This window comes from Neopsephotus bourkii, unplaced genomic scaffold (assembly GCF_033783945.1).
Source record: "Neopsephotus bourkii isolate Nb327-2 ecotype Australia unplaced genomic scaffold, CSIRO-AGI_Nbou_v1 NB_1542, whole genome shotgun sequence".
Taxonomy (NCBI): Eukaryota; Metazoa; Chordata; class Aves; order Psittaciformes; family Psittacidae; genus Neopsephotus; species Neopsephotus bourkii.
The window spans coordinates 7,113,681-7,127,951 of NW_026902018.1; the positions used below are offsets into that span (position 1 = coordinate 7,113,681).

General features: G+C 41.0%; 1 protein-coding gene across 3 annotated transcripts in view; it reads left to right on the forward strand.

Moving 5' to 3' along the window:
- The window catches only part of ZDHHC8 (zinc finger DHHC-type palmitoyltransferase 8), a 117,501-nt gene that overhangs the window by 84,351 nt on the left and 18,879 nt on the right, over positions 1 to 14,271 (forward strand). Inside the window, exons 1-4 of one of the 3 annotated variants that reach the window (XM_061370852.1) lie at positions 1,607 to 1,697; positions 6,195 to 6,316; positions 10,497 to 10,654; positions 13,846 to 14,018. In XM_061370852.1, coding sequence (XP_061226836.1) covers positions 6,280 to 6,316; positions 10,497 to 10,654; positions 13,846 to 14,018 — 368 coding nt within the window. In that variant the 5' untranslated portion in view covers positions 1,607 to 1,697; positions 6,195 to 6,279. Of the gene's footprint in view, positions 1 to 1,606; positions 1,698 to 6,194; positions 6,317 to 9,607; positions 9,876 to 10,496; positions 10,655 to 13,845; positions 14,019 to 14,271 lie in introns of those variants that run through there. The other 2 variants (XM_061370853.1, XM_061370851.1) reach the window with 2 other exon arrangements.

Below are 14,271 nucleotides of genomic sequence, written 5' to 3' on the forward strand. Positions count from 1 at the left end.
AGATATGGTGCAGAAATTAGTTCATTTATCAAAATCTGATCTGGCAGAGCTGAGCAGAGGACCTGCCTATCCTGAACCTCCTGCTATCGTCACAAATAGACATCCTGTTTCACATTCTTATGACACTCAGATACATTCTCTCCTGACTGTTCCCAGCAATGCCTTGTTAAACCTAGAAATGTCTTACCACCTTGGAAAATATTTTTAGATGTACAATAATCTCCAAGCTATCTTTGGTAGTGACAAGAAATGGAAAAGGATTTGGTGGTTTTTTTTCTTCTGTTGCTATTCCAGGAAGGTATTTTTCTGTGATTTCAGGGTAGGAAAGAGCATATAAATGGAAAAATCTCACCCAAACTGGGATATGTGAGAAATGTGTTGGATTTTCTTTACTAAACACTAAGCTCTGCCCTTCTTTGCTCTGTGCCGCAGACTGGGTTGTGGACAGCCTTCAGAATGCTGTCTTGCACCTTCTCTGTCCTGTGTACACCCTGGCTTACATCTAACTTCAAATTCTTCTAAAACGTGGGTGTTGGGAATCAGTCGGTTGATAGCCCTTTCATTTATGGTCCTGCTGGTACAGTGCAGGGTTAGGAGGACTTTCACCTCTGTGTGTACCTGTGTCTCCTCTGACATACTGTCTCAGCCTTCCAGACTGTTGTGCCTCTCAAGGTACAACTCCGGCAGCTTTCAGGCAGCCCAGGACACTGGGTCCAGCTCCCATAGTTCCTGGATATTTGGTTAACGTTAGAAAAGTTAAATCTGGTCAGATCTGGTGATGATTAGAAATGGTTTACATGAGTCTTACACTGCAGAAATTGGTACATGTTCTGAACAGTCTGCGTTTGACTAGAAACACTTGGAGAGGAATCAAACCAGGACAGGCTGCTACAGGCTTATGGACACAGTTTGAATGTTTTTAGTGAGATTAGTACCAGTGCTCTAGTCAAATTATGTTCGCTTATTGACTCCTCTTATCTCATTAGTTCCTACTTCACTGAGCTGCTTCTACATGTATGCATTGAATCAGCTACTTCATATTACTGTTTCACCACTCTAACGGTGGAAGAGGTTCATTCTAGTTAAGAGATGCTTTCTCTTCTGTGTTACGAACCCTTGTCTTGTGATTTGTGAAGAAATAAATTGTTGTGTTGCATATTTGCCATCTGTTTGACACTGAGGGAAAGATGTGGTAATTTCAGATCATGTATTAGGTGCAGCTGAGCAGCCAAATAGGCAATCCTCGGGGTCTTCTTATTGGGTGTGGAAAACTATCCGACGTTTGGGTGCCTGCTTGTACTCTTGAGGTTTCCACATCTTCTCTGTGCACTACACAAGCCAATTTCACTGTCTGTTAGAAGGGTTGTAGCCTCCTGCTCCATGCTCTGCTTCTTGTCTCTGGACTCAAGGGATTCTGAGGCACCCTGTATGCACATACTTAGTGTGCTCCAAGCAGAGTATAAAGTGAACCACCAGCCTTGTTTACTGGGGAAATCACAGAGGCATCCTCACACTACAGCTCCTCAGCAGGAGGAGTGTGCCTCACACCTGCCCAGTTCAGGAGTGGGTAGGGGGTGCCTGGAGCTGGGCTGCAGGAGATCAAACACCAGAGCCACCAGCCTGGCCCCCTAACAGAGATGCTTTGAGATTTACAAAATCAAAGGTGATCGCTTCTCAGTCCTGCAGTGGGGAAGATGGTCTGTCAGCAGTTCATGCCTCATTTGCAAAAGGCCTGACTGGCGTGGAAGGGGGAAGCAGACGACTTTTAGCCACTCTGCAAGCCAATGTCAGAGCCAAGACTAAAGCATGGTTCTTGAAATTCCATCCTCAATGGCCTACTGCCTCTCTAAGCATGTGTAAGGTTTTAATGAAAAACACCAAATCTTAATTTAGAGCAGGATTCAAGAAAAATGTCCTATTCAATTACTTAATTTTAGGTGAACTGTAAGACACAAACATGTCTTGCTACAAAGCACCAGCCAAAAAAGCAGAAAGGATTATTTGTTGTTTAATTTAGCAAAGGAACACAACTGATCATGCATAAGTCTATCTGACACCTTGCAAGTTGTATGATCCTATTTGTTAATCTTTTTAACTTTACATTTTATTAGGATAGAGTTTCAAAAGCAAATAGGATAAATGAGATTAAATCTGTCACCCTGAATTACTCTCCTCTGAGTTATGAGCAGAATCACTCTGTGCTAGAGAAGTATAATTAGGAGGAAAATGCTGCCTGTGTAATTGTGTGCTTCGTTCAGAAGAACTTGAGATCCATAATTATCCCTACTGTGCCACTGTGGCGTGTGCTGGCTCTCAATTTCTACAGTAAACAGAACCATTGATGAGCAGTTCTTTTCCTGAGCAACTCTTGATGTAGCATGGCTGGTACAGTAGCAATATTATCCTTCAGGTCTCCTGGTTCAAGTGAGGGATCCACACTAACTTGGAATAGAGCACCCATTGTACATTTATTTTCACATCTACCTTGAACTTGATTGTGCATTGAGGAGTAATGGCCATGGGGAACAGATTCTCTTTGGAGCTGTAGATAGGCAGGTGAGGCATGTGTAGGTGCTTATGCAAAAAAACAAGTCATAGCACAGCTGGTGCTGTGTTCCATCACTTAACTTTGCAGCGGTCCAAGGATATTGCCTTCGACCTCCACAGTGACTGTGATTCTGCAGATGCTCCAGCAAACACAAAGGGTGCAGCTTTCTTTGACAATAATTAAGCTGTAATGCAAAGGTCTGGGTTAGGACATTGTGGTTTTGCTGCTAGCACACATCAGAAATCTTGGGGTTTAGTTTCTCTGTCAGGAAAATCTGGTGGTAGTGCTCCATTAGGGGACTATACACTGCTGTTAGCTCTACTTAATTTATATGGCCCTATAGAATTTGTGGTACCCTTTGTGGTATATAGTTCCACTGTGAGAGGAGCTAAAGACACCAGACTGTAGCCTTTTGAAGTTTTGGGTTCACCAACCCAAGAAAGCTTTGAATCCATGTTTTATTTATCTAGATTCTTAACAACTTCTGTTAGAAAAAGAAAGTTCAGCTAGGATTGTCCCATAGGTTGGCATATAGCTGCTGGAAGCAGATTACTTAGAGACAGGATGTGCATAAAGTGAAAAGAAACTCACTACATGTCCTCCTCAGGCATTTCTGCAGCTTCCTTCCCCAGGCAGAGAGTGCAGTGGGTCAGAAGCCAGGCTTTTGCACGATGGATTAGTGGTAAAGGAACCTGCCAGACTTGGATTAGAATTTCTGTTACTTTGCCTAAAATGATGTGTGCATCAGGGGGGACAGGGAGGATGCATCATCTTTTGAGAATCCTACTAGAAATTTTATGTTCTTTTTCAGACCTTTTTAGAGTTACAAGCCAGGACTTGATCTCCACATCTGGTTTTATTGGTCAGTCTGGTTTACAAATGAGGCCCCATTTGTCCCATCTAATTTTATGTAATCTGTGATGCTGCATAAAGATTGTGGGAATTAAAAATGGAAGGACTGTGAACAGTCCTTCTGGCTAATATGTACAATGACTCACTCTATCCTTTATTTCAACTTCCGTGCAGTATTTTCAGATCCACTATTTACCCGTTAAATGAGCTGTTCAGTTTAGCTTATGGCTAAGTTTTTCAAAGTATTTTGATGTATTTGCTGGGAACATGACAAAGTAAATCATAAATGAGAACGTTAACAAATGCTTACATTAATCATCTGAGACAGTCTCTCTCATCAGAATCTTGTTCTGAGTAACTAGTTAGCTGTAAAGAAAGGGTTTCCTGTCCCTTGATTTGCCAACTTACTTCACTGCCAAGGAAATCTCTCCCTCCTTCTTGACAAGCAGTGGGTAACTTCATAATCTTTCTCTGTGTAGGCAATTTCTTCATGGGAAGAAATTAAACCAGTCATGCCCATTTACTATAATTTAGAGGGAAGAACTCTTCCCTGGGTTGAATTCATTCTGTAACTGCTTCTTTCAGGACTTAACTTTGCTTTCCTCCAAAGGAGCTGGCACAAACTGTTGTTAGTGACAGGGTTGCAGCTTGCTTGGCAAGGTCATTGTAGCACATTTCATGGCAAGTGAGAAACTTCTGCCTTGCGTTGGTTTTCAGTCATCAGCAGCTGCTTTGAGGAAAACTGAGCATGGCAGCAAGTCAGCATGACCTTGCTGCACACTGAAATTCCACCTCCTGAGAGACTTAAGGGTCTTAGGGTACCTCATGGAGTCAAGCCGGGTCTGCCTGAGCTAGTTCATCTCTTATCAGCATTCTCTTCTACAAGACCTGCTCCCTTACCCCAGCACCATGACCACCATGGACGAGATCCCAAATGTAAGAGAAACACAGAGAAATGAATCTCCCCTCCACTGAACTCCCAGCCATTTCTTATTCTTCTCATAGGTGTTAATTTCCTGGGACTTTCCATGCTAAGACCAGTCGCAGGAGAAACCCCATGCTTCTGCTCCCCCTCTGTGGGCTATAGCAAAGCATCCTTACTCAAGTGACAAGATTTAGTTTTTCCTTCTCCTCTAGTCAGCCTGGAGGCTTGGCAACAGCCACAGACATATGTCGCTCTTGGATTTAGAGTTCAGTCACCCTGGGTAGCATTTGTCCATCTTTTGCTCACTCCAGGCCAGTCTGATTGAAGCACATGCAAGGAAAGGCCCTTTTAAAAGCAGTTTGCAGCAGTGCAATGTTAAAAGCCTGGCTGTGAAGAGGAGGGGAGCAGAAAACAATCTCTTCCTGCCTGCTCACAAAGAAATGGGAGGAGAAAATGCAGTGCCCTTCTAATGCTGGCCACAAGAGCGTGTTTAACAGTGTCTCTTCAAGGTCACTAGCACCATTCTCAGCTGTTCAAAACAGCATATTGTGAGCAAAACCAGCACAAATTAGATTTGGGAGAAGGCTGCTTGTTTGTTGTTGTTTTTGCTTTCTCCCTGCAGGCTTCAGCCTGGCAGACAGCTGGAATCAACTGTAGATGTAATTCAGGCAAAATACAATCCAGAATCTGTAAGCTAATGTACAATATATGCTAATGGCACAGGGTATTGCTGCTGAATTGCTTTCTCCTTAGCAGCTTGGAGGAGGCCCTGGCTGGCAATGCAGGTGAAAATCTGAGCTGCTCAGTCAGGGGTCTTACTCTATTCAAAGAGATTCTTTGTCCCATGTGTTTCCTTATTTATATTTGCAAGATTCATGAGATTGATCTGATTTTTCCCCTCAACAACCCTGTAAGACTTAAACCCCCTTGTGCAGAACAGAGAAGCAGGTTTGGTCTAGTGTTTAGAGATAATCTTCAGAGAGGCTGTAAATGGCTGAGTGAATAAACACTGCTTTTTATTGGGGAAGTTTCCTGTAAGACAGTCTATTTTCTGCCTTGGTCCTGCCTTCCTGTGCTGACAGGAAGTGTTCTTTGCAGTTAGAACAATTTTCCTACAGCTAATAGGCATTTCTACATCCTCTTTCCAGAGTTGCTTACTTTTTCTCCTTTACCCTTTATTGTCAGTTCCTCTCAGTTATGTTCACTGGGTGGGCAACAAGCCTTTCCAGTGTTTCTCAAAGTGTTCACATGGCAGACACTATCCACTTTCTTTTCAGTATTGCATTTTTACATTCTCCTGACACCCACAGAGTCCATGCTTGGTATGACTAAACTTTCCCCCAAGGAGGGGTTTTGTAGTGTTGGTTCTGAGCGTTATTTGTAGTTAAAAAACACTCAGGGAAGTATAGCAGTGAGTGTGCTTCTCTCTGTACCTGTTGGTGGAGACCAGTAGTTTAAAAACCCTATTCTGCTTTACACCAGTGAAAACTAAAAGTAGCAACAACTGCAGTAAGGCTACATAGACAGTAAACAGAAATGCAACAATGGGATGGGGCTTTTACACAGATAGATAAGCAAAATGCCAGGTTGCAAATTAAGTCAATAGGGTTGCAAAGCTCTATGAGCCAAGTGAACAATTGGTGCTTTCTGTGCTATGGAACAAAGCAGATTCACAGAGGTTGTCTGCAGTGTACTTTAGATCACTGAAACTGGCTCTGTGGAAATTTCTGTGGTTTAACTGCATATTCAGCCTTGCTGCATGCCTGGTGGGGAGGGGATGAGACTACTTCTCTATGTGATGTTGGTGAGTGAAAAGAAACTAGGTGTTAGAGCCAAGGAGCCTTTACCTACAACTTTTCTTCTCCACAGGTGCCCCTGGTTGACAAAAGCCATCTCCCCAGCCATCCCAGTGTACAATGGGCTCGTGTTCTTGTTTGTACTGGCAAACTTCAGCATGGCAACTTTCATGGACCCTGGAGTTTTCCCTCGAGGTAATAGAATGGGACTGTGGGGAGGGAATTTGAAAACCCAAGCCAAAGTAGGTATACTCTGCTGACTAATCTCCTTTTTTTTTTTCCCCTGGTATTCTTCCTGGTAGATTTTATTTATTATGCTCAGCTGGCAGTAAAGGAGGATAGTAGTGAGATGCTGGATACCTTCCATCTCTATTCTGAGCTAGGTGCCAGTTGTCCTTGCACTTGCTCAGGCTGGCAGTTGAGGGCACAGGGCTGCATAGAATGGTTCTCGTTGAGTACCTCTCCTGACTGATGTGATTGTGATTGCTATCCCTTGTGTCATGCTGGCACATTGGATTTAAGTCACTGTCTTCACAATAGGTAGCATGGTGGAGGGGAGAGGCAAAACAGCTTCCTCTAAGGAGACCTTCCAAAAAGCCTTAAAACAAATGCAAAAGCACTGAACGCTGAAAAAAAGATAATGGATAAGGCTTGCCTGAGAGTGTCTAAAAATGTGTATGTTTAGAAAGATATGCCTGCTTAAATTAGTACTGATTCACAGCTGATTAAATTAGGATAAAGATCTCTCAGCTTTTGTAATGGGAACCACTGTGCAGCTATCTCTTTTAACACATCCTAATGAGAGAATTATCACCTCATTTTATCTGTCTTCCAATAATTATTCACATGGAGTTTGCAGCAGAGGTTGCTGTAGGCATTCTTGCTAAACCAATGGATCTGTGCTCTGTGCAAGCTGTGCTTTCTCACTTCTATTCACTGAAATCAGTATCTATTTTGAATTGCTACCTGACAAGAACAAGGCACCTGTCCTGCTGACTTCCCTGAATAGCAAGTGCCAGGTTTCTCCAGGTAGCAGGGTTTAATGATGAGTAACTGATGCTATTCCTTTCAGCTGAAGGTTTTGAATCCCTAATTAAGTGTTGCGGCACTCCAGTTAAGGAAATAATTGTGTGTAAAGACAAAGGCAAGATTTGGTCATTTGTACAAGATTAAGTGATGACATGTTGAGGGGCTTAAAGGTACAAATAGATGCTACTGAGATTTTCAAAAGAGCTTAAGCATTTAGGATTTATAATCCTGGGCTTTTTTAGTTCCTCCATCTCAGCAGAGAGAGCAGTGGTTAAACATGCTTTGGGTGTGAAGTTACTGAAAGCAACCCTGCTCATTCCCTTTGGTAGGAGGGGAGCTGGAATTGAGTTGCTCAGTTTTGAAAATCTCAGTCTGGAAATCCAGTATCTTTGTGCAGTGTAGTTCCCTCAGGTCGGAGCCTGCAGCTGGGTGCTCAGCATGCCCTATGAAGATCAGTACTGAGTGTATTGTAAATTCATACTTTCCTTTGCACTTCTCTTTCTCAAACAAGTTCTTTATTTTGGACTTTGCATTTAAAGGAGAAACACGCAGCAAGATCAGATGGAAACTGAAACTTTCGTATCACCTTGCCTTCCTTCCCGTCTCCCTTAACACAAGGGAGTCAGGAGCGAAGCAGGAAGAGGAGTTCTTACAGCTCGCCTTTCATCTATCTCTTTCTCTTAATTTATAAGGCCTTGGTCTTATATCTCTATGACATGTGTGTGCTTGGTCTAGAAGAGGCTGGTAGCAAGGGGAAAAGTTGGAAAAGGGATGGAAGTCATCCTGGAAGAAGGTGATGGAATAGGAGCTTAGATGTGTGAAGGAAGCAAACTGATAAGGAAAAGATGGAAAAGATTAGAAATTACCAGTGCTGGGAGGAAAGAGGAGCAGATGTTATTTCAGATCACATGTGAAAAAAGCTATCACCACCCCACGCCACCCGCAGAGCTGACAGTGTGAGGAGTTCAACAATTGTAGGAGTGATGTAAAATGAATATACAATAAAGCTATTTGCTTTCTGTTACTGAAATTAGGTTGTCTTCTTGATCTTCCAGCTTCTTAGAACATTTCTGATAGGTATAAATTTACTTCAAAACCAAAACAACAAATAAGCTATATAGAAGCTGAGATTCTAAAGAAATCACGTGATTTGTTTAAGGAAGCCACCAAAAATCATATGATATGTTATAAAAACAGTAGAGTTGGCTGCCCTGTGTCAGTGCATCAGAGTATGAGAAAGTGTGTAGTAAGATACATTCGTCTGCCAATGTATTCTTCTGCTCAGATCACTGAAAGCTGAAAATAAACACATTTCTAGCTCTGTCATATGAACATACAGGTTCTCTGGCAGATAGAATTTGGGCTATGGGGGAGATAAACCCAACTCACTCATATGGTATTGAAGAGGGCCTGAATCAAACTCCCATACCCATTACTCATTTTTGACTCATTTTAACTTGTTGGCTCTCTGAATGTTTCTGGTATGAATCAGGTTTGGCTCTGTGTGAGTGAATTGCCAGTAACACACCAAAATGAATGAGAAGGAAAGGAATTATTAAGTCACTGATATTGGGGCTACACTGACAAATCTGATTTACAGCCTGGGTTGAGACTGGCAATGTTTGTTGCTGACTCATTACAGATACCAACTACAAACTGGCTTCCAGTATTTTTGATGTGAATCTGTATTATACAAACACTTCAAGTATGTGTCAGTTCTGCAAGACTAATGTGTTTAATTGCATGTAGATATGTATAATGTACAGACTTTTTGTCTGCATAGTCAGGGTTTTTTACAAGAGCTTAAATGGTTTAATTGTTCTAGTGTCTTGTTTTCATATGCCCACATGAATTACACAGCATGGGCTAGTTTATAACAGTATTGGAGAATATAAAGATTGTATTTATAGAAGTGCCTAAGGGATTTAGAGTCTAGCTCTCACTAGGAGTCCCACTGACTAGTCATGAAGGGAAATTATATAGAGAATGATGCCAGTACAGCCCTCTACTTCCATACACAAACATTAATTCAGAGAATATTCCTGAAAGGTAAATACGGTAGCTGAGCCAGATCCCGAGCTCATCTAAGTGAAGGAAGAAACTCCCTCTGAAGTCAGTGGAGATTGTATCGTGATAGCACATTTAGAGAAGATTTATATAGAACTAAATGACGGTGATTGACGGCCCACTGGGGAAATATTATCAAATTCCACCTAATTTGGATTCAGTCAGCCAATGCCAGCTGCACTATAATGTTTAACCAGGTGTTAAATAGCTGTGAACTTCTTAGATTTCCTGTGTCAAAAGGAAACAAAGATCACAGGAATCTAGAATAAATGATGAACTTTTATGAGTGTCGTTCTCATATTTTTCCTTTTCTTCACAATATGTATTTGCTATTATAGTGTGGTTTTTATTTTGTGCATTTATTTTTAAATGACCTCTTTTCTTAAACAGGGCAGAGCTTAGCTGAGGTGATAAACCATCTGCTCTCTGCATTGTCCCTAATAAGATGACTGCGATATTGTCATCCTCATCTTACTAATGGCAAAGAAAAGCTAAATGACTAGCTCAAGGCCACAGAGTGGGAAAATTAGAATACAGGACTTCCTGAGTCCCAGTCCTGTGCTCAGATCAGTAAACCATTCTGCCTTTGAGAGAGGTGAGATCTTCCCAGTTATGTACTGCTACTATAGCAAGAACGTTCTGGATATGCTATGAAGAGGTGAGCACAGGATGCACTATAAATGAGTAAGGACCGATGCAAGGACTTTCCATGGGCACGCAGATAGCTTCAGAATGGTAAATCTCACTGTGGACTCAGACTTCCTGGGTAACAGGTCTTCGGGATGATTGTGGACTGACACTCTTTTCATTGTCACTTAGGGTCATCTGGGTTGCCTTCTGAGGTTTGAGCTAGCACAGTCTTCTAATACTTGTTGATGTAATTCCTTTCACTTTATCTGCTGGTGGGCTAGCATTGAATTAATCCCAAATGCATGCAACAGAACTTCTCACAAAAGCTTGGGTGATTTCCATCTCCCCTTTGACTCTTGTCTGCAGCTCGTCTTATTCATAAGATAAGACTCAGGCACCTCTCTTTGTCCAGGGCTGGTAAGTAAGGCTGCACAGCACTCTCATAGGAGATGCTAAAATGAGCCTTGAACACTGGAGTGTTCTGTAGCCTGAACAACCAGTTCTGACAGTCCATCACTTCCACCGCTTTGTTATTTGTCTGACAAGCCCAAGAGCACATACAGTGCCCCTGTATCCAAGGCACTGACTGAGTTAGCTCTTTTATCTTTACCTTGTTATTTCCACTAACTTTTAGTTTTGCATTGAGCAGCAGATGAAGATGAAGATAAAGATGATGACTTCCGAGCTCCACTGTACAAGAACGTGGAGATTAAAGGAATCCAAGTACGGATGAAATGGTGTGCTACCTGCCACTTCTACCGCCCTCCACGCTGCTCCCACTGCAGCGTCTGTGACAACTGCGTTGAGGTAAGAGTTCTGTTGATTATGTGATCTCTTGGCTTTGCCTCAGTGATGGGGTTGCATATCCTACTGAAAACATGCAGTTAGGTGCTTCCCCCAGTATTTCAGTTCTTGAAAGTTCTCAGCTGTAACCTTGTTGATGGACTCCTACTAATCAGTACCATTTGAAACATAGCCCTCAGTTATGATGTGTGTTAAATACACAATAATGTTTGACTATTCTATGATTCTTTGTTGGCTTTGTTGCTAGTAATAATTAGAATAAACATTTATAATGCTGGCTATATTTTCATTGAAACAACTAAGGGATCATGAATGCAAAGAAGGGGTAAATGAAAGAGTTGATGTAGAGGCAGAGTTCAGGAGAGCAGGAAATTTAGGGTGAACCATTGTTAACTTGTCATGTATGAGCGTAGCACTCAACATTCAGTTCAGAACAAACTGTTACCTACATTAGTGGACAAACAGAGAAGCTAGAATGGTGTATGAGCTTTAGGAAAACCAAGCTCAGGATTCTGGTTCTGGTTCTCCAGTCAATAGAAGGACCCCATGTTTGTTTCAACACCCAAGGTCAGAGCATGAACTCATTCATGGCTCTAACGTTGGTTGCTCTGAATTACGGGTTTTCATGTTTCTTAATAGCTTTAGGGTCTTGGTGAGGCACAGGATTTTAAAAAATAACCCCAAACAGTAAGATGTGATTTGGGCTATAAATGTCTCCCAGGTTTGTAAGTACAGAGTGCTGTATCCACAGCAGCATATTGCCAGGGGTGTTTTTTTATTGCTGAGCTAAAAATTTCACTTCTTAAGGATCATTTCTGCTGCAAGGTCTATCTTTTTTTCCCAAAGAAAGATGAAATCTTTAATATGTCTAAAATATATTCAGCTGTACCATTAAGATGAAAGGAATTACTAATCAGAAAAGGAAAAAAGTACCAACGTCAGCTAGAATACTGTGTATACCATCTTTGTCCTAATCCTCTTTGCCTTAAGCAAGGGAATAGTCCCAAAGAAAGCAGCTCAGTTACTTGTGAGAGGAAGGCTGCCTGGATTTATCTTGTGTCAGTCATTTTCTCCTTCAGGGCAATATATATCTAAGTTGTAATTATCTGGAAGCAGTGCTGTGCCTAATAACCATCCATAAATAGGACAAGGCTGTCCTGTTGCAGAAGGCTTTAGAAGGATGCAGGATTTGAGAAGTTGGAGAGTAAGGAGCTGCCAAGATCCCTGGGTAGAAAGGAATAGCGACAGCTATTTGTAAGTTGCATCAGTTTCTTCAGATTGTTGTGAACTGTTGAATAGAGCTGGATTTTTTGTGGAAAACCTGAGTCACATATTCCTTGTTTTAAAACATAAATGTTTTCACTAATCCAAGCTCTTGAGCATTGTTCAGATGATAGTAAATTCTCAGTTGTCCCATGGAATTTCCTTCTTCTGCCCTCCCCAGTGGCTCAGCATGAATGTTCATTTTGAACAAATGAAATTTTCTCCGAAGAAGATTGCTCAGAACTCACTGGCATAAACACTTGCCATTTCATGCTGCCATAAGGCCTCCATGGAGGCATTTCTGTTCTGCAGCAGAAGTGACAATGGGAGAAAATCCAAAAGGAACTGAAATAAAGTAGCAGAATGCAAGGTGACTCTGCTTAGCTCTCCAGAAGTTTTATTGATGGTCAGATCAGTTGAATGTTCCTTACTATTCTGGTGGGCAAGTAAGAAGCTCTGTTTGTATAATTAAATTATGACCGCTGTGGAGGAATATAGGCAAAAACCATTAATGACTTCTGAATCAATAAATCATGGTCTTAAACAGCATGTTTTATTGATTCTTGTGATGCTTATTTCCCACTCATCTATTCTACAAGAGCTTGCAGACAGTGATAGGAGTGACTACTGGTTGTTCCATGTGGAACCCTTTCAGGGTTGTAATTCACATCTTTCAATCTAGAATGTGCAATAAAAATTCCTTTCCCAAGTAGAAAACTTTTGAGTTAATTTGATAAAAATGAACAAACAACAAAAGCTGACAACACTTGCAGAAATAAAATCATTTAAAACCTAAAGCCTGCTGTGACCAGAGGGACCCAAAAATGAATCTGTGACCAAAGTAGTCAGATTTTTTTGTTTTCTTTACTGAAGTGTTTGCAGTAATTACTTACACAGTTTCTATCCATAGATATTTTGAGCTGCATACAGTCAAATTTGCATAATAAACATATGCTATGTCAGCATTTCAGATATAGCCTGAAATGATCTATATTAAAAGACCTGTCATTTTCTAATGTGCTTTGAAAAAGCTTCAATCCACATTCTTGTATTTTGCAAATTTTGGTAAATACATTGTGCAAAACTTAAAAATACAAAAAACCCCTTTGTCATCATTGAGGAATGTTTTAAAATAATATTACCACAAAACAAAGAATAAACAATTCATTTGTTGTTGTAATGAGTGTGAGCCATTGGTTCTGAAGAATACAGAAATAAGAAAGGGTTATTTCTTGCACCTGATCCTGTCTTCAAACGTCAAGAATAATCCCATTGAAGACAGTGGATTTATGTGCTTATGAAACTGTATAAATGCACTTGGAATGTGTCTGTGGCTTGCCCTCATTATTAAATCTCCTGGTAGAAGGGATCTGACTTTATGAGAGACTTTGAACTTTTAACTGAGACAAATATTCAGGCTTGGGTTCATAACTGTTAAAGATCTTGTACAGAACTTTGCCTGGGTCTTATCCAGCTGTTGCTTTTCTTTGGGGACTTGCTTGGTAAAAAAGTACTTTACATTATGTGCATTGTTTAAAGTGGTTTCATCCAGATAAGTATAAATACAAAAATGTGGGGCAGAGAATCCCGCAGCAGTATTGCATCTTCAGAACATTCTAGGTTATAACAATGTCACTGTTATTGATGACTTATGCTAGTGATGATAAAAAATTAGTGCATCTGCTGCTAGCAGATAAATAACCTTTCATTTTTTGTAACTCTTTTTGAACCCTATAAACACTCCAGTACCTTTCCATCCACAGAGACAGAAACCACTTGGTCATAAGCCCTATAAAGAGATTCTAGCATGTTGTAAAGCTGCAGAGTAGCCTGATGTAATTTTACTGATGATGGCTCAGATTTATTTCCAAGACAATATATTTCCTTTCATTGTTTGGATATTGTTCCCTATCTCTCCCTTTCTTTACAAGGATTTTGACCATCACTGCCCATGGGTCAACAATTGCATAGGACGGAGGAACTATCGCTACTTTTTTCTCTTCTTGCTGTCCTTAAGTACGCACATGGTTGGAGTATTCACCTTTGGGCTCATCTTCGTACTAAACCATATGGAGAAGCTGGGAGCAGCTCATACTACCATTACGTATCCTTCTTTTTGGTCTTTCAAGACCCAAGGTGGCCTTAAGGGAAATGTGAAAGAATGAATCTGAAGATTTGTATTGCTGGAACTGGTGGAGATCTACTCTTCTCCTGATCCTCCATTACTCTTACCCTGTTAATGCTTAGTGCAAGTTTCCCTCTGTACTCATTTTACCTGTATAGCTATCAGTTATTCCCAAAACTCTGACCTTTTGTTTTGGTCTTTGATCTTAATCTTTGCCATGACAACCCGGCAG